The sequence below is a fragment of the Hesperophylax consimilis genome, chromosome 26 (assembly GCF_061612785.1).
Source record: "Hesperophylax consimilis isolate HC1 chromosome 26, BYU_Hcon_1.0, whole genome shotgun sequence".
Classification (NCBI taxonomy): Eukaryota; Metazoa; Arthropoda; class Insecta; order Trichoptera; family Limnephilidae; genus Hesperophylax; species Hesperophylax consimilis.
This window is the reverse complement of record NC_142861.1, coordinates 10943842-10966259: the sequence shown is the minus strand read 5'-3', so window position 1 is coordinate 10966259 and position 22418 is coordinate 10943842. Positions and strand designations below refer to the sequence as shown.

At 37.4% G+C, this 22418-nt stretch overlaps 1 protein-coding gene across 1 annotated transcript; it reads left to right on the top strand.

The window, feature by feature from the left end:
• Positions 1-53: 53 nt before the first annotated feature.
• eIF2A (eukaryotic translation initiation factor 2A) lies at positions 54-15617 on the top strand. The gene is made up of 12 exons (XM_089647523.1): positions 54-155; positions 300-441; positions 1792-1930; positions 2726-2805; positions 4084-4265; positions 5564-5652; positions 6236-6386; positions 7136-7306; positions 8477-8651; positions 11989-12162; positions 12245-12578; positions 15026-15617. The coding sequence occupies exons 1-12, from the start codon at positions 119-121 to the stop codon at positions 15149-15151; spliced, it is 1800 nt and encodes a 599-aa protein (XP_089503649.1). The 5' UTR covers positions 54-118; the 3' UTR covers positions 15152-15617.
• Positions 15618-22418: the final 6801 nt, after the last annotated feature.

Sequence of the window (22418 nt, the reverse complement as noted above, 5' to 3'; positions counted from 1 at the left end):
TTAACTACGCTTGACGTTTCATCTCGGAGCTCCGCCTTCCGCGACATCCGCAGTCGACGCAGGACTCGCAACAAATTTGATAAGAAATTTGTACAAATTCGTTCCTTCTTTTTCTTTGATGTCTAAAATGACGTCCGCCGTGCCTGTGTTAGCGGGTAAGTAAAGCGAAAAAACGGTTTTAATTCACGATAGTAGTTAAAATAGAGTTCTTCCGTTCGTGCTTTCAGTATAAAATATTAGTTCGATGTGAAATAGTAAACCTTTCGAGGTTATGTGAGTATTTCTTCACGTGGTTTCAGTGAGATCCAGCGGGGGTGTCGTGACTCTTGAGGGTCCGGAGTCCTACAAGGAGAGGACGGGCCCAAAGGACACCAGCAAGGTATGCCGGGGGATGCTGTTCAGCCCCAAGGGGCAATACTTTGCCTGGATCAATGGGACGACGTGAGTTTACATCTATTTACCCCAGACGAGCATTCATCTGTCATTAGCCGGCATAATGTCACCGGTCACCGGCGGCTGTTTTACCGTGTAAACAAACTATTGTTGAAATTAAGATTAACAATACACCTCAACCATATGATTTCGCAGCTGAAAATCATGGTATGTTTTATTTTTTAATCTGATCACACAGTTTTACTTGTCTAAAATAATTGCTTGTTGCTAATTTTCCTAATCAAATTTATATTTTGAATCGGGGTATCGTAATTTCGTCAATAACAATATTATTTGCACTCAATTCATCTTTGTTCAAATAAACACAACAGTGAAATTCTATCTGTATTATTTATTTTAAAATGTGTATATTTATAAATAATTACAACTATGATTTTTTTACATTTCTTGCCCCGGTTTTGAGGCCTATCTTGCAAGCCAAACAAAAAATACGGACTTTCAAATATAACACCGATAATTGAGAAGTTTTACTAAATACTTGCCATTTCTATAAACTACATACCAACTATTATTATTGTGTGCGGCCAGTTAATTTTATTTTGTTACGTATTTAATTATTATATCCCAATTTACAAAAGGGACAATTGATTAGCTTTGTGAGATTGTGGTTTGATTCCCTTGCAGTGAAATAATTTATTAGGATATTATGAATTATTACACAAATAATTTTTTTTCAACTTTCCCTCAATATTTTTTTTGTAAATATTTCCCTAACCGCCGAACTTTCAACAGGCACAGATTATGGAAATTACACTTTCAACTTAATTACTACAAGAAACAACGATTTACGTTAAGATAAATGGTAAAAGATGCATTATAATTCTATTTTACCTTTGCTGCCATTTGGGACTTTTTTGTATGGGGTGACACTTGCAAAAGTTTAGTTTCATTCTAAATATGCATAAATTACTGAATTAATCCAAACTAAGAACAGAATAACCTATTTTGTGTATGTACATATTTGTTTCTTGTAGTAATTGTTGAAAGGTGAACTTTACACTAAAGTGTAATTTCCATAATCTGTGTCTAAAAGTGCAGCAATTAGGGAAACAGTTACCATTTTTTCAAACAATGTTTTTTCTTTTGCTTTTCTCTTTATGGTGTATATTTTGGTTTGAGATGTCAATTAATTAAATATATGGCGCACAGCGGCCTCCGCCTTTGTTTCTACCTACTTTCATTGCATAGCCTTTTTAACAGTTCTTGCAATTTGGTCATAGCTCGGCAGTTTTTCCCATTGTCTCTAATTATCTATGTGCGCATCCATTGTGTTGATTGCAACGCAGTTTGGAATTGTCCTATTGTGCACATGCTTATACTATACGGTTTGCGTTGCAGTGTGGAGGTGGTGAAGTGCGCAGACTGGTCGGTGGTATGCAGCCTTCCACGCCCCCGCGCCATGGACCTGCAGTTCTCCCCGCAGAGCAACTACCTCGTCCTCTGGGAGCTCTACGCAACCAACAAGGACCACCCTGAGGTACACCACCCACACCCATAACAAAGTAGGCTTCATTCTCACGAATGGGTCGTTTCTCCGATTCGTTCTTATGCAAGATGGCAAGCTTTCGGAGTGGTAATTCTCTATGTATCGATCTGGTGAGAAACCACCATTCAGTATCTAAATGCTGTTTAAAATGGCTTTAGCCGTGCTTGGTGACCAGTTCTGAATAACTAAGTACTTCCCAACTTTTATATTCCCCGTCACCAATCCTTCCAGCCTCACAACATACCCCAATTAAAAGTGTTATAGACCTACTAGTTCCGGTTAGCTTGGATTAGTAGGTACTCTTGTGGGTTATTCATAAAAAAAATATATTTTGTAAAGCTTCTAGAACCAGCCACTGACATCTGCCTTTCCTCCCTGTATTAAAAAAAAACCCTTTCCACAGTCCCTTCGTTAATCTCGTAACATTGCCCAAACGAGTAACCATATAATAGTCCCCCTTGGTTTGACTTGCACTGAACTGACATAACACTAACCGTATTTCAACTGCCGTCTGCTTTCCAACGAACCCCTCTTTTTAAAACAAAATTAAATTCACTATTTGACTCATTGAAATAACAAACTAACATCTGACATGGCAATGTTATGTGATATTTGACTCCAAAGTAGTGTTTTCTAGAGACTATTACCGCGTGATCACACTGTGTCAGATGAAAGCTTGTTATATTAACGGGTTGATTGCAAACAAGGTGTTAATTCAAATGGCCATTTCCCCATTCTGTATCATCTGGTTAACGAGTCTTACCTGTTTGTTATTATTTTGTCCAGGGTACCCCCAACATGCACGTGTTCAAGGTAGCTGACGGCACCCTCGTGCACTCTTTCTTCCAGAAGAAGCAGGTTGGATGGTGAGTTGAACATATTACTCATATCCTCATAATACTCGAGTCGACACAACCGATGTATGTATGAATGTAATAACACGTGTATCAAGTCAGAGTTTTGCGGCAGTTCATCAGTGCGCAGTGGTGATTAGTTAGTGGCCTATTTGCTCCAGCAGTGGAAGGCAACAGAAGTAGACGAAAATCACCCATGTGTTGGGAGTGATTGAATATCACAGGTGTCCGGAAACGTAGGTATCCGCGGCTCTTCATGCGGCACAGGTCCTTGAGAAGTGGAGGAGCCTGGTTCACTAGGGAAATTGGAGAGGGGGTCACAAACATTGGCAATTCCCTAGAATGGAAACCAAATAGGTACCTGTATGGAAAATCATTACTTTACACAATAATTATTTTCATATCTACGACTTGACGCATATTTGCAGATATTATTATTTCATGAGCAGGCAGAATTGATGCGCTCATATCTGGATTCACAACAGAAATTCAGTTGTTTGAGTAAATTGTCAAAAATGGCAACACCTTTAAGATAACCATCAAACATACTAACTTCGGTGTATGTCAGTTCATATGTGAAATTATTAAAATTCAATGAACTTTTAGTTTCCAAAATTGGAACTGATTAATATAAATCTTAGCAGACAAGCAATGAAGTCTATACGATTTTATTTATTTTTTATTTGAAATATGTATTTCGTTTATTTACATGTTTGCCAGATTTCATAATTAGTTTACTAACAAACAATAGGTTAATTTCTTCTTTTGAAAGAATGATTCTGAGGCAAAATGTTTTTGTAAAATATCATTATCTTCACAAATCTTACAATAATTATATTCAGTGATTTTTCACAGGTCTGCGAAAGTAGATTATAAATTCCTCCGTTACTTTTAATCCTATCCAAACTCAAGAGCTAGTTCTCTTCATTGATGTAGAAATACTAAAAAAAAAACATATTTTGTTCTTATGCCATTCACTATATATTTTTGTAAGAATATTGTAATTTTTCTTATATATATGTTATGTATTTAAATGAATAAATTGAAAAAATACTTTTTCGAAATAAAAAAAAAAAACTACAATAAAAAAATGTGCACAAAATTGACAATACTGGACGGAAACATCCTTTTCACAATCAGTAACACAGTCTAGTTCTTCCTATAATCTTTGTAACAGTATTTTAAATATATTCCAAAATAAATAAAAATAGAACAAGTCCTATTTTCCATACCGAATCCATTTGGAAAGAATAACAGTATAGAATCTGATTATGTAACTCTGTTCTTCAGGCAACCATCTTGGTCATCAGATGAGAAGATCCTCGGCCGTCTGGTGAACAACGAGGTTGTGATGCTGGAGGAAGGCAAGTTGGACCAGGCACCAGTGGCACGCCTTAATTACGCCAAGGTGGCGGGCTTCAGCATCTCGCCTTCGCCGGCGCATCGCTGCCATGTCATGTGCCACCTGCCAGGTTAGTAGCCAGCCCCATCTCTCTTTGCCATATATAGTCTATAGTAGAACTTCAAACAAAGTGAAACTGATTGGATGTCCCTACATAGCAAAACATACTTCTTCTATCAGTTTTCACATATCAAAACATAGCTATTAATTTTCACGTCATAAAGTGAAACCGATTGACTGCCTCTACATAGCAAAACATACCTAGTTCTTCTATTAGTTTTCACGTCATAAAGTGAAACCGATTGACTGTTCCTACATAGCAAAACATAGATCTTCTATTAGTTTTCATGTTATAAAGTGAAACCGATTGACTGTCCCTACATAGCAAAACATAGTTCTTCTATTAGTTTTCACGTCATAAAGTGAAACCGATTGATTGTTCCTACATAGCAAAACATAGTTCTTATATTAGTTTTCACGTCATAAAGTGAAACCGATTGACTGTTCCTACATAGCAAAACATAGTTCTTATATTAGTTTTCAAGTCATAAAGTGAAACCGATTGATTGTTCCTACATAGCAAAACACAGTTCTTATATTAGTTTTCAAGTCATAAAGTGAAACCGATTGATTGTACCCTACATAGCAAAACATAGTTCTTCTAGTTTTCACGTCATAAAGTGAAACCAATTGACTGTTCTTACAAAGCAAAACATAGTTCTTCTATTAGTTTTCACGTTATAAAGTGAAAGTGATCTTACTTAGCAAAACACAGTTCTTATATTAGTTTTCAAGTCATAAAGTGAAACCGATTGATTGTACCCTACATAGCAAAACATAGTTCTTCTAGTTTTCACGTCATAAAGTGAAACCAATTGACTGTTCTTACAAAGCAAAACATAGTTCTTCTATTAGTTTTCACGTTATAAAGTGAAAGTGATCTTACTTAGCAAAACATATTTAGCATAAATTAATAGGAGTATGATATGAAAATAGAGAAAGAAACATGAACCTGACCTGCTAGTCACACATAATATGTCAGCTATAAAACTTTTATATATATTCAAAAGCATATCAAATTTTTTAAGTCGAAAGCCAGTTCTCTGTCATGTCCATTCTACTTTGATTATGTGATACGGAGATGGTCTACATATCCATAAGCACTCAGTATTGCGTTATCTCTCATATTTCACCATTCCTTTGACAGTTGCCGAGTCCTTTTTAAGTTCAGCATGGTTATTATGAGTGTTTGGCAATGCCTCCTGGTATCTTAGCTATCTACCCGTCAAAGCGGGACTTAATTATTCTAAATGAAATTATGAATATATTACTGCCTCCATAAGTAATCAACGTGGTTTATACTTGCAGGTGCATCTGGCATGCCGTCTTTTGGAAAGCTGTTCCAGTACCCTAAATTCGAATCAGCCCAAGCTCTGGCCAGCAAGGGATTCTTCCAGGTATCTATCTATACATAATCTTCATCACTCTAATACTTCCACTCCAGTTCCAGTTCACACTGTCTAATAGAGAAGCCAGTTTTATAAATGTTGTTATTGACGGCTCTTTAATAATGGAACAGAAAAATTGCAAATCCGTTCAAATCTTGAAATTGTTTTGATATCTCAACCACAGATAGCAGTACAAGACTTATGGTGACGGCTGGTACCGCGCTCTCAACTCAATTCATTACTTAATTGAAACTGAGAGTTTGTGCGATCAGCACTTGGCATATTTGTCAATATTATGGTGATAAAGTTTTATTTCTGCATTGTGTTATTTGTTAAGATATCTGGAATTTTTTATTTTCAAATTCTATGGCAATTTTTGTTAGTGAAAAATATTGATTTACGGATAAATGGAATTATTTTTTTTATTTTATGCCCATTGTAAAAACTTCTGCAGTATTGCTTATGAGTTTTACCTCATCCCATAAGCACTGTATGGCTTCAAGTGTTTGTCTAGAATACTAGCTAGAATCTTCCCCGAAAGAAGGATGAAGTGGCAGTATTGAATGGAGATCTTAATTGTAATTGATTGCAGGGGGAGACTTGCCAGTTCTTCTGGAACGAGCGAGGAAGCAGCGTGCTGTTCATGACGTGCACAGAAGTGGACAAGACGGGCTCCAGCTACTATGGGCGACAGACCCTGCACTACGCCAGCACCAAGGGAGATACCAGCATGGTGCAACTCTGTATGACTCTTTTTTCTTCCTGAGCAATTAATTCACTAATAGTCCTCAATGGAGTGCTGATACACCTAACCCTTAATTTAAAATCCACGGGATATCAAATATTGAATTAACATATTCCCACCTAATTCCAAATTTTACGAAGAATAAAAAGATTCCCTAAAATCGAGTTTCTCAGCTGTCCCTTTAAAAATCTGATAAATTCTTCGGTTGCTTCGTTGCTCTTCAAATTCAGCATTCGAAGTAAATTCACAAACACATTTCCGAATAATTAAATTCGTAAAAATATGATATATTTCCGCCAAATTGAAATTTCGCAGCCGATTTCCATCGTATCCGGCCCTTTGAATTCAGATATTCTAAGTAAATTCGAAAAAATACAACATTCCTGTGTAAATCGATTCAGATTTACGAAACAATAATACGAATTAGGGTGATGTAACACGTAAAAACATGTCTTACGTCATTTTACCGCCACTGCTATCAGTTTCAGATTTACGAAAATGTATGATTTATTTTTGCAAAAGTTGAATTTTTACTAATTACATAAACAAATTTTCGTGCGCGGACAATAATAAATTTCGAATTCCGAATTAACAAATTTCGAATTATAAAAAACATTTGTAATTTATTTTCATTATTTTCAATTATGCATTTGTCCAATTAACGGGGTTCCAGTGGATATGCCTACGCATTGCCTGTTTATAGTTGGTATAAGTATGTTATGATTGTTTTGTTGTTTGTGTGTTCAGCTAAAGAGGGCCCCATCTACGACGTGGCATGGAGCCCCAAGGGTCTGGAGTTCTGCGTGGTGTACGGCACCATGCCCGCCAAGGCAACGCTCTTCAACCTCAAGTGCAACCCGGTGTTTGAGTTCGGCACGGGCGCCAGGAATTCCATCTACTACAGCCCCAACGGGAACCATATCCTTTACAATGTTGTTTCTATTGATATACACTTATTATATAGCAGGAATGGTCAGTCCGTCGATTGCGAATGTATTTTTGGTCGATCGCGGACCAAATATTGTACTATTTCTTCTTCACAATGTATTTATTATCCATAATAGAATCATAGATATATGTCTCGGTCTGTGTGCACGTCACCTACCATCGATGAGGATATACGAAACAATAGGCCAATCAAAAAAATTTAACACAACACCTTTTGTATCCAATCCTAGGAAACACTTCCTTGGAAATAGAGTAGTGGATGCATGGAACAGAAACTTCTACAACATGTCATCAATGCTACTAATAAAGTGTAATCCATTTTGAGTTTCCTATATTGGCAACACTTAAAACTAGACAGCTGTCATTAATGGCGCTAACACATCAAATGTTAGTTTGATACAACAAGTTAAATAAATTAACTCAATGGGTTAAAATTGTTCAATTATTCTACAGCAATAACAATTCTGTACAAACTGCATATCGGCGTTTACGGGAAATGTTCAGAGGTTGCATTATTTCACGTTGCTGTGATGTCAACTGGCCACACAGATTGTGCGATTTAACGCCTTTGGATTTTTTGCAGGGTTTTCTGAAAAGTTACGTTTACGCCACAAACTTGCAACGTTGGAGCACCTAAAAACTAACATTCGCCAAGTTATAGCCCCCGAAACTTACAAAAAAGTAATTGAAAATGATGTCAAACGAATCAACTGCTGCAGAAGATCCATAGGCGGCCATTTGCTTGACATCATTTCCCATAATTAATTAATGATACCAAATATTCATTTAAAAATTTAAAAAAATATGGTAATGTTGCATTTTGTGTGTTTTTTCATAAATCAAAGCTTTTAAACTGAAATTGGATCACCTTTATAAAACAATTTAAAGCTCGATTGGATTAAAAACTTATTTTAAAATTTAAAACAACTCGATTACTGTTATACTTATTTTTAAATCAGATACGACCATAGACAATAATTTAATGTTCATTCAGAGTCTACACTATTAAATCATTTGCTCAAAAAAATTATTTATATGTGTCAAACGTGCCGCACGTTGGGATAGATTGCATTGTAAAGGTTAAACCATCTGTAACAACGTACATATGTAGTAATAAGCACCTTAACCATGTGGCTATACGACTCTTGCTGGCTGGCTTCGGCAACGTGCAGGGGCGCATCGAGGTGTGGGACGCGGAGACCAAGCGACAGCTGACCCTGGCCGACGCACCCGACTCCACCGGCCTGGCCTGGGATCCACGCTCCGAGTGCTTCCTCAGCTACACCACCGCACCTCGCTTGAGGACCGACAACGGGTAAATTATCCAATTAACAACCTAACCTAACTTACCAGCAGTTAGCAATGGAATCAGTCGATCTGGATGAGAAACTCAATTCCCCTATACATACTACAGGTAAGATTTGATAAAAAAAAAGTGATGGATCGTCCCTCTAGGACGGTGATGATCAAACTTTTTAGCTGGAGGGCCAATTTATTCATTTTCAATTTGTTCGCAAGCTGTAAGGGATAGGGTACTTGTCAAGGTTAAAAATTTTTTTAATTAGTGTATTTTACATTTACGCTACTACGTTATATATTGTCTTCTCAGTAATGCCAGAGTTACCATTATTATTAGCCTACAATACTAATATTTGGACTTCACAACATTGAGACATAACACATGAAAAGCTGCAACATTTTAGCTTTTTTTAACATTTACAGGGAGTTTATTGAATATTTTAAATTTAAAAAATATTTAGTTTGGATAGTTAATTTTGTCTAGAAAACTGTTGGTCTTTTATAAAACGGAAACCTTTAAAATGCATCAAACATGGATCTCAACAAAAGCGCTGTGCTGTGAAGGTGAATAGCTTATTATTTTAAGCGGATGTTTCAAATCTTTGAAGAAAGACGGCTAGACCCAAAACTGAACAGAAATGGTTGAAAATATTAGACTGCCATTTTTTAATATTTTATTTAGACGAGTACATCACTGCAAAAATATTGATACTGTCAACATAGGAGTAATCTCATTCGATTCGAAACTAATGAATACATATCGCACTACATAAAGCTTTTAACACAAAAGACCATAAAATATTTCTACCTAAGCTTAAAAAAATAGGAATATCTGAAACGACAATGAACCTATTGGCGATATGCACATATGCACACCCCACCTCTTACCAGACCTGACGGCTCACTAGCAAACACCTCCACCGAAAAGGCTAACTTATTAGGGAAAATGTTTGCGGAAAACTCGACCCTCGATGACGGAGGTGCTGTTCCGCCGTCGGTTCCTCACTGCGGCTTCTATATGAAAAAGCTGAGGATCCGGCATCGGGATGTACTCCACGTCATACGGGGGCTCGATGTTAACAAAGCTAGTGGACCTGATGGAATACCTGCCCTGGTATTGCAGAGGTGTGCTGCGGAAATAGTTCCAGTTTTGACAAAGCTCTTCGAAATGTCCCTGAAGTGTGGCACTGTGCCCTCTGGTTGGAAAAAAGCGGTCATTCACCCTATTCCCAAGAAAGGTGACCGCTCCAACCCGGCCAACTACCGCCCCATAGCGATCACATCAGTTCTGTCCAAAGTGATGGAACGTGTGATCAACGACAAACTGCTCACATACCTCGAGAAGAACAAAATTATCAACGACCGTCATTACGGATTCCGGCGGAACCGCTCGTGCGGTGATCTTCTCGCGTATGTGTCGCATGTTTGGGGGCGGTGCCTGGAACGTCACGGTGATACCCAAACGGTCGCACTAGACATATCCAAGGCCTTTGACCGGGTCTGGCACCGACGACTTGTCAACAAATTGCCTTCTTACGGACTTCCCGCATCCCTACGTGGATTGCTGACTTTTTAAGGGATAGGTCGATTCAGACAGTTGCTGACGGTTTCACCTCATCCTCACACTCTATAAATGCTGGCGTCCCACAGGGATCGGTTCTGTCTCCGACTTTGTTTTTGTTGCACATCAATGACCTTTTGACATGTGCACCGATTCATTGTTACGCGGATGACAGTACAGTTCATGATAGCTTTTTGTTTGACAAGCCCCCAAAGGGCACACAAACTCCAACGGCTCGGAGGGCTTTGAAGCAGAGAATGAACGGTTATCTCGAGAGTATTTCCTCCTGGGGTAAAAATAATCTCGTCGAATTTAATGTTTCAAAGACCCAATCCTGTCTGATTACGTCTAAAAAGGATCCAAATGATAATCTAGTCTCCTTCAACAGAAGCAATCTTCCGAACAGGCCTTCCATTGATATGCTAGGTGTAACTATAAGTGACCAGCTCAGGTACGGGGGCTACATCGAAGCCAGAGTAAAGTTGGCCTCTCAGAAGCTGGGCGTACTGTACAGGGCCCGCAGATACTTTAATAGTACACAACTGCTGACCCTGTACAAATCGCAAGTGCGCCCTACTGTCGAATTTGGCAGCTATCTCTGGTCCGGTGCCCCAAAATACATGAACAAAACCCTTGACTCTGTGCAAAAACGGACGGTCCTTTTGATAGATTCCCCAATCTTAACAAACGGACTGCAATCTTTAGAGCACAGGCGTCAGGTAGGTATGCTGTCCTTGTTCTATCGGTATTACAATGGAAGATGCTCTGAGGAACTAGCGTCATTGATCCCTTCGGCACCGGTGCGTAGTCGGGATACACGCCAAACGCGCGCCCAACATTTGTACACGGTTGACATTTGTCACATGAGAACGGGTCGCTTCTACGATTCGTTCTTAAGTTCAACAGCTCGGCTGTGGAACGAACTGCCGGCCTCTGTGTTTCCTCCCTCCTACAACATGGGACTCTTCAAGACCCATGTTCACTCCTTCCTCTCCACAAAAAGACCCTCCACACAGCATCCCCAAAGATGACATAGGCCCTGAGGGAAATTATTTTCTTCAGGGCCTCCTGTGTGGAGTTAATATAAAAAAAAAAAACAAGTACAGATTGGCAAACAAAAGACTAAACTATTACCGTTAAATTATGGTGTCCCCCAAGAAAGTGTACCGGGACCAATTCTATATATTATCTATATATCACCAACCTTCCCATTAAAGGAAACATAATCAGTTTTGCTGATGATACCGTAATTTAATTTCACGAAGAAAACTGGATGAACAAGGCTGTTCACTTAAAAATTGGCTGAAAATTAACTCGCTCACCCATAATATAAGCAAAACTAAATACAGTAGAATCTTGTTAATTCGAAATCCACCAGACATCAGAAATCAAATTAGCCCTTCAAGTTCAGTTATTCAATGTAAATTCGTAAAAATACCACACATTTCCACGTAAATCAAATTTTCGCAGCCTATTACCGTTGTGGTTGGCCCTTTAAATTTGGGTATTCGATTTAAATGCGTAAAAATACAACATTGCGTAAATCAAAATTTCGCCATCCGATTTCCGTCACAGCTGGCCTTTTCAACTCATATATTTGAAGTAAATTCGTAAAAATACCGTGTTCTGCTGTGCAGTGACATTGGAGCCTTCACAATGGTTTCGCTCTCTTATAGAGTAAAGTCATGATGTGACAACTGTTGGAAGAATCTGTATAGTTCTTAAAACAGGTTAAGAATGTGATGGTATCTTGTTTTTATATATGACATTTGAGCATTGATTGTTGTTGTAGGTTCAAGGTGTGGCACAGCACGGGCACATTGATGCACGAGGTGCGGTGGCCTGCAGGTGTGGAGATGTACGAGGTCTGCTGGCAACCCGGCACCTTCCCTGCTAGCGCCCTTGCCACCAAGAAGCCCAAGGCGGCCGAGCCCTCCCGCCCGGCCGCAGTCAAAGCTGCCTACAGGTACACCAATATTTTTATCAATGTTCATTATGCTAAATGATTCCTAGACCCTGTGTGTTAACAACTAAACAACTTGTTCCAGGCCGCCGAGCTCACGGGGTGCAGAGAGCACCTTCAAGCTGCATGAGGTGGAGGCCCCGCACAAACCAGGACAGGCGGCTATCGGGGACGGTCCCTCAAAGGCAGCCCTGAAGCAGAAAAAGAAGCGTGAGGCCCGCAAGGCCAAGAAGGCGGAGGAGAGCATCCTGCCGGCGAGCAAGACGCCTGTGGCGGTGGACGGGGATGAGGGCAAAGGCGACAGCAGCGGCGAGGAGAGTGGCGGCCGCAAGGGCGGGCGCACCTGGGAACAGCGCAAGCTCGCCGGCAAGCAGCAAGACGACCCCGAGAAGGACAAGAAGATCAAGAACATCATAAAAGTGAGTGTCGGCTACTATAGTTACTCCCATGGTAATAATATAATCAGTATAATTACCATATTGCCCAAACTTTTTGAAATCTCTTCTGACTTGCTGGAAGAGAATTGGAACAGGACTGTGCGATGTGGAATAGGTTTTCAATGCAACCAAGAACACTTACAAGATGAAGTAAAAATTGAGAATACGATTGATGTTCACACCAATTACCCGAAGTAGCACAGAAACATTTTTTGGAAATTGAAATCAAGTCTCGTGGGCTTTGTAGCGCAAGTGTTATAGGAAAGTATTGTTGTAAAAGTACAGTTATCGCGAAAAAGAATAAAGAACATGTTGTGTATCTGTTTATTGAGAATGACATAAACATCAATACTTTGAGCCTCAAAAAAATCACATGCAAGAAATTGGCATGGTTGTTATCAATGACGGTGAAAGTGTTCCCCTTGGAGATTGTCATGGAGAATATAAAAAGTGGCAAACACATAGGCGATATTTCAAATCGTCCTTTTCATTGACTCGACCGAAAACAATGTGCCAATCGTGAATATAAAACTGTAAACAGCAATCCCAAGCCAAAGTGTGAGCTACCTGTGGATACTGACAGTGTCGCGAACGGTGCCTCCGAGATGCGGGTCGCGGTCGCCACTCGGAATATTTAGGCCTTACCCTAGCAGTCAAACAAAAAAATTTTGGGGACCTTTGGTCAACCCAGAGGTAGTGAAGACGAGAGCTGAGGCCAGGATTCTCTCGGTGGACTCTTCCCTTTTGAGACCTTTGGGGAACCAAGGGGGAGTGGAGAGGAGAGAGGAGAGCTGAGACCACCTCGGTGGACTCTTCCCTTGTAGGGCCATCAGAGAAGCCCAAATAATGAGGGATGTTCACTTTGAGTTCTTTTTAAATTATTAAACACAAATTTAACATCTTTGAGACTGGGAAAAGAAGTAGGGGATCCCGTTGTCACCAATATCCTTTATAAATTAGATCATTCGAAGGATTGGGTAGAGTTACTGCAATGCGGCAGGACCTATGTTCCCCCATTGCCTGTGTATACCGAACCCCTTTCCTTGTCTGAATCCAAATTCAGGCATCTGAAGTAATTAAAACTTGTGATTAGACAAAGATCATCAACCTTTTTAAGATTCTTTAACATATGTGTAGAAGTTTTAGGAGCAAACAGAATTTTTCATTGATTTTTTATGTGTTAATCTGGGTGCTGCCTGCTGTAATTACTTAAATGAAAGTGTTACATACTAACATTTGGGAATGTTGAAAAAAAACATATTCAAAGTCAAATAAATGTACTTTGCCGAAATAGTATAAAATTAATATAATAAAATAATGTCACTGCCTCTGCACACCAACCACCACTACACAATTCAATTTGTCATGGTGTGTACAAATACATTTTGTGATAATATAATCTTATGATAAATCTCTCCAACACTAGACTAGAACCTTGGTGTTGAATTTGAACAATTTTGAATTAAATATTTTGAAAACTGCATTAAAAGTGGGCCATGTGACAAAAACTGTGTACAGAATATGAACCATGTCACTAAATCGCACTAAAATGCGATTTTCTGCTATAAAATAAATTTTTTTTCAATGAATATATTATTTTATTGAATGAAATATATTTTTCCTACTTTGTCCATAAAAAGAAGTGTTATTTTTCCATTTCGTTTTTTTTTTAATTTTCTCAGATGAGAATGTGCTCTGAGTGACATAGCCCATATTTGATGTGCAACAACGATATTCAGTCGCACCTACCAGACGGTGTGTTTTAATGAGATAATGTTGTATTAATTTTTAAATGAAAATTTCTACTTATAATAAAACTTAAATATTCAGAATCAGCTTTTGTTGATTTATATGAATATATATACACGGTGTCCGGAAACTCGTAGTACAAGCGGGAAACTGGAGAATCTACACCACATGGGGAACCCAAAAAAACATAAAGTTTTTTGATTTGAGCATTTTCAAAAAAAAAAAAAAAACCAAAAAAAAATATTTTTCGGCTATTTTAGGGTTAAAGTTTTTTCTGGTGTTTAGGGTTGAATAACAGATGTTTTAACCCTGCAGAGCAGAAATATTTTATGATTACACCGGGTTAAATGAAGGGTGATTTCAAAATAATGCTTCAAATCCGAGTTTCTTCATTTGTTTTACTTTCAAATAGTTTTAATTAGTTGGGTACTTTGATCTTCAGTAATAATTTATAAGAATTTGATTAAAAAAAAAAAAAAAAAATCAACTTCTAACTCGATTTACTCGATAACGAAAGCTCAAATAAAAAAAAATATACTACAAAATCGACTCCAAATGTGATGTAGATTCACCAGTTTCCCGCTTGTACTACGAGTTTCCGGACACCCTGTATATATATATTTTAGCCATTATATTTTTGGCTGGAGTTCCTTATTCTGTTTATTTTGTTTGTTCCACAGAAACTGGAAGCTATCGCCAAACTGAAACAGGACAAGCTGGAGGGCAAGGCTCTGGACTTGAACCAAAACGCAAAGATCGCCAAGGAGGACGACCTGCTCAAGGAACTGGGCGAGCTCAACTTATGATAACCTGATCACGGCATTCAGTCTGGCAGTCTGTCGGCCCGTCGCTCTGTCAGCCTGGCATCCGGCAGTCGACCCGGCAGTCCGACAGTATAGGTTAATACTTCCCGACCCCAGAGTACTCGGGGGGCCGAGCTTGCTGCAAATACCGGTGTCAACATTTGAATCTCCCACGAATGGGCCCCAAAACTTTCACCGGCTTGTCTGTACATTAAAAATAATGTTTGTGATAAATAACTGTAGTATTCTTTATATTAAAAAATATATAATTATATCCACCAACTGCACGTGAGAGTTCCTAAACATTGTTTGTCCCCCTCTTGAGTCATTCCGAGTGGCTGTTTCGATTGGTTCATTTGGAGGATTCACTACGATATACCGTCTGACAGTCCCGGCGTTTGTGGCATTTACTGATTCTTAAATAAATTATAAACATGGCATTTAAGAATAATTAAACGAGTTGAATAAATTTATCTCTATTAATTCTGTATCTGTGTACTACACCTATTTGATAAGTTTAGTATTGCTAGCCATCCCATAGATTATTTGCTGTAAATTGGCCGTCGCCCAATGTTACTGTCCACTTATACATTAGAGAATGTCTGCATATTATTATTCTTTATTAATTATGTGCGGAGTTTTGCAAAGACAATAAATTGATTAATTTGTATATTATTTAATTGTCAGCATTATTCCGCTAACCCTCTAAAGACTGTTTGAAGAAATCTTTAATTTTTAACGATGAAAATAACATGTTAACCCTCTGCCTGCTGCATACAAAGCATGCAACCATGTTAGAACTGAAGAGGGGGATGTTATAGTACCACTGGCTCCCGGCAGGCGAGACTCTAGTGCGGTATTGATGTTATGCTTGTTAGCTGATCACAATTAGGATAGGAAATCAGTATTTAACAGGAACTGTTCTAATTCAAAAGTGCGCTGATCCTCGATTTGATGTTTGATGACCAAAAGTGACCACAACCTAACCCATATATTACTCCCCAACCTTAGTCCTGTAACAAAACTTTAACTGACCTTGTATTATATTAACGGTTTTTCCCGATACACTTATTTTAAATTGTTTGGATGCATATACTTACAGAATATTCAAAATGCAATAAATTTGGCTCAAAATATTGATTGTTTCTTTTAACAAAATAAATCTTTGTCCATGGTCTCAAATTTACCAAATCATCAATTACTTTTGCTTGGCCATCCCATTGTAATATTCTATACTTTTCTATGTTTGACTTGTTATTATTAACACTCTTCAAGTGGGCTAAGATAGGATCCCGTTCAAGAAAATGGATATTGTTTTAAACCACTATATCTTTGAAAATAATACCCAGATTTGGTTATTTTTTTTTTTACATAGTAGTCACCACACCTCACCTATAAAAGTACTATGTGAAATTAAAGCCTACTTTTTAATGTCTCCTTAAACTGAAGTTAACACATTGTAATCGGATCACGTATTAATACGTTTTTAGCAAATTAATGGTAGAGAGCGGATCACGTATTTATACGTTTTTGATAGATTGTTAGTGGAGCGCGAGTCACGTTAAAATACGGGTTCCAATATACTTGAGTTTTCGCTATATAGCGTCTGTAGGGTTGTAGCCATGCAATAATAATTTTTATTTTACATTTAGATATAATTTTTGTGTATAATTTGTAAAATAAAGGATGTTATGAAAAAAAAATATATTTTTTTCAAAACTTTTCTACTTTATGTGAAATTCTGCACTAGTTTAACGATGAAGAATACATTTCTAAATATAATAAAATAAAATGAAATAAAATAAATAATTTGCAAAAAGAATTATTGAAATCAAACAAATATTTTTGAAGTTATCGCAATTTTTCTAGAGGTCTACGTTAGCGCGAAATTACGCGAAAAATCACCCGTTACCAGCACTAGTACGCAGCCGAAAACTGCCCGATCAAAATGTGTTAAAATCAGTTTTAGGCCATTTAGTGATGTGTAAAAAATGTACATATTTTATTACATTACAAAAAAATTTTGTTTTCACTTTTGCACAAATCATTACCAAAAAAAATAAAAATTTCCGCATCTCCAGCACCATAAATTTGAGGATTTATTTCCCAATCTACAGGTTTATTATAATGTCCTTTTCATTAAATATTCTTCCACACAAGAGACAAGACGATATAGGACGTTTTATAGGACGCGGGCAGTGGCCCCACGGGTCCCGCTTTCTCTTCGATTCTCGGAATCGGGAGCCGTGTTGGGACGCGATGGTGGCACCTCCTTTTACCGCCACTCGGCCGGTAATTTCTGGCCGCGGCTGAACGTGACCACAGCTTTCCTTTGTGTAGGCACGATCCTCAGAATCGTGCCCGTGGAACGTAATGACGGCGGCGTATCACCGGTCATTTTTTAACGGCATGACGGTGCATGGCCGCTTGTTTCGGGCCGTGGCCGAACGTTCCCTCTGTATAGGCACGATTCTCATAATCGTGCCCGAATTGAATGCCATTCTCATTCTCATTAGCATTTTATTTCACCAGCTCTCACACTCTATAATTCTCTGCCCGTATTCCTCCAGCCAAGCTCTGACGTTTCATTTATTTTGATATACAAGATCACATACATTTTACACAATTTTACATACATATTTCGTTACTATAATTCTAAGTAATTTATTTAATTTAATAAGGCGAGAGAAAACAACAATTTTAATATGGGGCGGCCGTGGCCGAGACCGGAGCAGTACGTCCGTTACAATATTCATATAGAATTATCGGACAGCAATGCCTTTCCAGCCATATAAGACCGGCATAACAGGTAGAACCTTATTTACAAAAATCACACCTTCAAATATTAAAATGGAATCATAAACCGCTTACTGTGGCTTAACCTGTACAGTGCCAATCATTCCCATGGGGCAGTCCAATCATATGTAATTTTAACGGTAACAAAAGCTCCAGTCAGTGAATATGTTGCCAATGAACCACCTGTATTTCACCGTCTATCCCATGTTTTTTGGTTTATGAATTCTGTATGTTAGTTACCGTTACTGCCTTATCTTGTACTTATTTGGGCCAATATTGAATATTACTATTTCTGTATATTTTCTATGGTCTACTGGAAATGTCTGTATTTGCAGAGAATGCAATTTTCAGAAAACATTTTAAAATATCTTCTATACGCAAACTATGCGTTACAAAATATTATCTGAAATATTTCATGAGTGGAACTACATTGGTATTCGATAGAAGCTTAATCAAGCTAGAGACGTAACATATTAACAGATTGCTATAAAATAAATTAATTTTTATTCACAAAAACACCTTGTTACTGAAATTTTGGTAGCTCATATCGCTCAAGGGCATTAGTGGTGCTACCCAAATTTGGATAGCTATCGCTCTAGTGGATAAAAAGGTGTTCTGCATAATTGGTATTTGATGGTAAAGAACATAAATATTATAAAATATGTATTAGAATCAATTAAGTCAGGTATGTACATCCTTACACGGCACAATCAAGAGTATAAAGTTGCTGACTCTCTACAAATTGCTAGTGCAATTTGCACTTTAAATTGAATTGCACTTTACTTTTGAGTGTCATTTCATCCTAAATTAACTGAACACCTTTTGCCAATCTAATTCCTAGAAACACTTCCTTGCAAATCGAGTAGTGGATGCACGGAACAAACTTCCACAACATCAATATGCTAATATAAACCAATTTAAAGAGAGAATTTGGAGAGAAGAAAGGATTAACTTATTTAAATTATAAAACAACTCAATTGCTGTTAAACTTATTCTGAAATTAGATAGAAGTGCATCGCCAAAATGCTGCTTTTTATGTGAGTACTGCACAAGAGTCCCAATACTATGGTATCCCCAATTGGGGTATGTTGTGAGGCTGAAGGTAGGGGGAGGGAAAGAGGAAGGTGGGGGAGTAAGTACCTGGCTATTCAGATTTGGTCACCAAAAATGGTTAAAGCAATGTTTCAATTCTGAATGGTGGTCTTACACCAGGGCGATACTGAGAGTATCTTCCAATCTGAAGCGTCCCGCAAGTATACCATATATTATTTTAAATGAATAAATTGTGAAATAACAAATTAATCAATTAAAATTTACTTACACACAATGGGATTTGAATCTGCGACCTTCGGTTTGTTAGCCGGGACCCTCGACCATGGAGGCCAATATCCATAATGAATAAAAAAACCTATTCATCCATCAAGGGATGCGGCCTCCGGCCTTGACGGCTTGGCTAAAATAAACCATACGGCTTGGGTTATACTGACTTACAAATAGTCAATACTTGGTAACTGCTAACAGTCGGCTTTTTCCTAAGGTAATGTCGTTATTATACATGGAGCATAAGTAATATTAAAGATTCTGGATTGGCAGCGGAAGGGTTAAAAAGATAATCGTTTCTATTTCCTTTTTCATCCTTACTTTTTTAGTCGACTCCACAGATGGCGCCACTGGCGGGGGAAATATTCCAAGTGCCATCTTCTGTAGCTCCACAGCATGAAAAAATGCCATTTGACACAGCAATGTTATACAATAATAAACTCTAATGCAGCTTTCTTTAGAGCCTATTATTGCATGACATCGTTGTGTCAGATGAAACATTGTTATTATAAATGGTCGAAGCCCAACAGCTGTTCACTTCATAGGTTCATAGCGCACTAGTGTATGTACGTAAGTTGATTACGGACACCGATTTCTAGTTACGTCAAAATAAATAATAATTGATATTGTCACCGCGAGTCGGTCGCTGGGTCATTTTCCGTTGTGAAGTGATTACGCTATTGATATTATAACACTCGCAAGATGATATATTTTTATAATCGAAATAATTCCACGGCGTATTCAGTGGCGGCGAAATAATAAGACGCCGCACGTCGCGACGGCGCATTAACTTCAAGTACAAACTGCATTGACGTAAAATAACAATGCATAGTTATATTTATAGTTATTTGTGACAATCATATCGACGTTTTAGTTCGATGGGACTAAAGTGATGCACAATTTATTCCTTCTGTGTTATTTAAAAAACGTGATCGTCGGCTATCGTGTGAATGAGGTTAGTTATTTGTGCATTTTCTCTTAAAAAACCGCATCAAACAATTACGAGTGTGACGTTTTCAAAATTGGAACCGATTTCTGAATCAAAATCTAGACAAACAATAAAGTTCCTACCTGATATGTATTACTTATATAATATTTAGTATCGGTAAGTATTTTAAGGTTCCTAATTATTTTGGTATATTCACAGACAATAGCAAGTAGGGACACGATCAATACGCACATTTTATTTTTAAAACAATTTGTATCAGTGATAATAATGAAAGTAAGTATTTCAGTTTCCAAAAATGGAAAATTATGCATTATTTCGTTAACCCCTCCAGCTTTTTAGCGTCATATATGACCGTGAGTCCATATTTTCTAAAAGTACCTATAGGTATTTATCTTTTTTCTATCATGCGGAAATACGTAATTTTATTGACGTTAGAAGGAAAAATGATAATTCTTTCCAGTTTGCCTCAATATTTACACTGGATGTCATTAATCAAATCCTAAAATAATCAAAGAGAATAATTCATATTTCACGCCCCACAGTGGGCTGAAAATCGCCTTTCATAGACATAGAGACTTGAATTTTCAAGGGTATTTTTTTGGCTAGAAATGGATTCTGCTATGCTATAAAATTTCGTATGAAGCAATTGCGTGTACAAATGAAGGAGTTATCATTTTTTTAAGAAAAAAATGTATGACACTGACATTAAAAATGAGGTTATCTCTGGAATCATAAGGTTGGCCATTATATCCTTACGCACAGATATACTACTATTTATTTGTATTTTTTTGACATACTTCGTATTGTGGCGCAACTTGCGATTTTTTTTTAAATCCTCAAAGTTGAAAAAAACACTTTTTAATGTTGATGATTCATTTTAATGCTTAAATGCTTAACATATGAGTAAGCTTGCAGTGTAAATAAAATATTGTAAACTAGACAAAGCATACATCAAATTAAATTCGTTGTAGTAAGGGTCTGCAGCGAAGTTTAGTGTGTAACTTTTTAGATCTTACAGATTGTGGTTTATTTCGATTGCTTACTGACCCGTGGGACGACGGGCTAACTGATACAAAGTATTTTTATGCTCCCAGGCCTCTGGCACATTGACCGTTACACTTCTTTAAGATGCTGTCAGAAAGTCGGAGAATTTATGTCTATTCCGCTTCTCAATAAAATCTAAATAAATCTGATATTTCTGAACGTATCTAAATAAATGTTAATAAAATTATTATAAATAAACATATAATTTAAAATGTTGAAATCAAACATAAAAAGTTTAAAAAATGGCTTGCTTTACGTTTTTTTTTCATCTAAACACTGGACTAAAATTCCTGATAACAATAAAAAAAAAACTTTATTAGACATAGGTACCTATGTATTATAAACATTACTGCCACCTCATATTTTATTGTTTTATATAAAAATAATTAGTAAAAAAATCATATTTTTCATCATTTTTCCTCAAATTGCGCTCGGAACCTTAGAGAACCATAGAGGAGTACATTAAATTATTTTGTGGTTAATTTCTATATTTTAATGTACAGCTTGGTATTATTTCTTTCTTACGCCGTTTAGTTAAAATTGTCGCATCTGGGGCTCGGAAAACCCAAGAGTTATTATTGAAAAGCCTCTCTATCCTCAACGTGTGACTGTTTGGTGCGGTTTATGGTCCGGCGGAGTCATTGGACCTTACTTTTTCGAAAATGAGGCTGGAGCAACAGTTACGGTGAATGGATTGCGCTATCGAGAGATGATTAATGATTTTTTATGGCGGGAATTGGATGGTATTGATATGGACAACGTTTACTTTCAACAAGACGGTGCTACGTGCTACACAAGCAACGAAACCATTGATCTTTTACGATTGAATATCAAAATAACACCTCTTATTAGAAAACCCTGTATTTGTATTTTCTATGAGACTATATGATCTGTTTTGAAAAGCGAAAAAATTGAGTCGACGGATAATAACTGTTTGAAAAATAAACAAACTAGCCTGAGGAATTAAAATAAAATGTACTTATTAAGCGTGTCTCTATTTTCTATGTGCTTACTATTATTTTGTATTCTATATTTGAAATGTGCATGTAATCTTAATTTTAAAAAATACTGTTTTTTTTAGTCATATAAAGCGTGAAGATTAGGTAAATAAAACCACGTAAAATGTTGTGTAAAAAGTCGCGTGCAGATAACAAAAAAACG

What these genes read in the sequence shown, in the direction of transcription:
- eIF2A (XM_089647523.1), top strand. Translation starts at nt 119, where the DNA reads ATGTCTAAAATGACGTCCGCCGTGCCTGTGTTAGCGG. An exon ending in CCAACAAGGACCACCCTGAG is followed by an intron (nt 1,931 to 2,725) that starts GTACACCACCCA and finishes TATTTTGTCCAG; the next exon opens with GGTACCCCCAACATGCACGT. An exon ending in CGCTTGAGGACCGACAACGG is followed by an intron (nt 8,652 to 11,988) that starts GTAAATTATCCA and finishes TTGTTGTTGTAG; the next exon opens with GTTCAAGGTGTGGCACAGCA.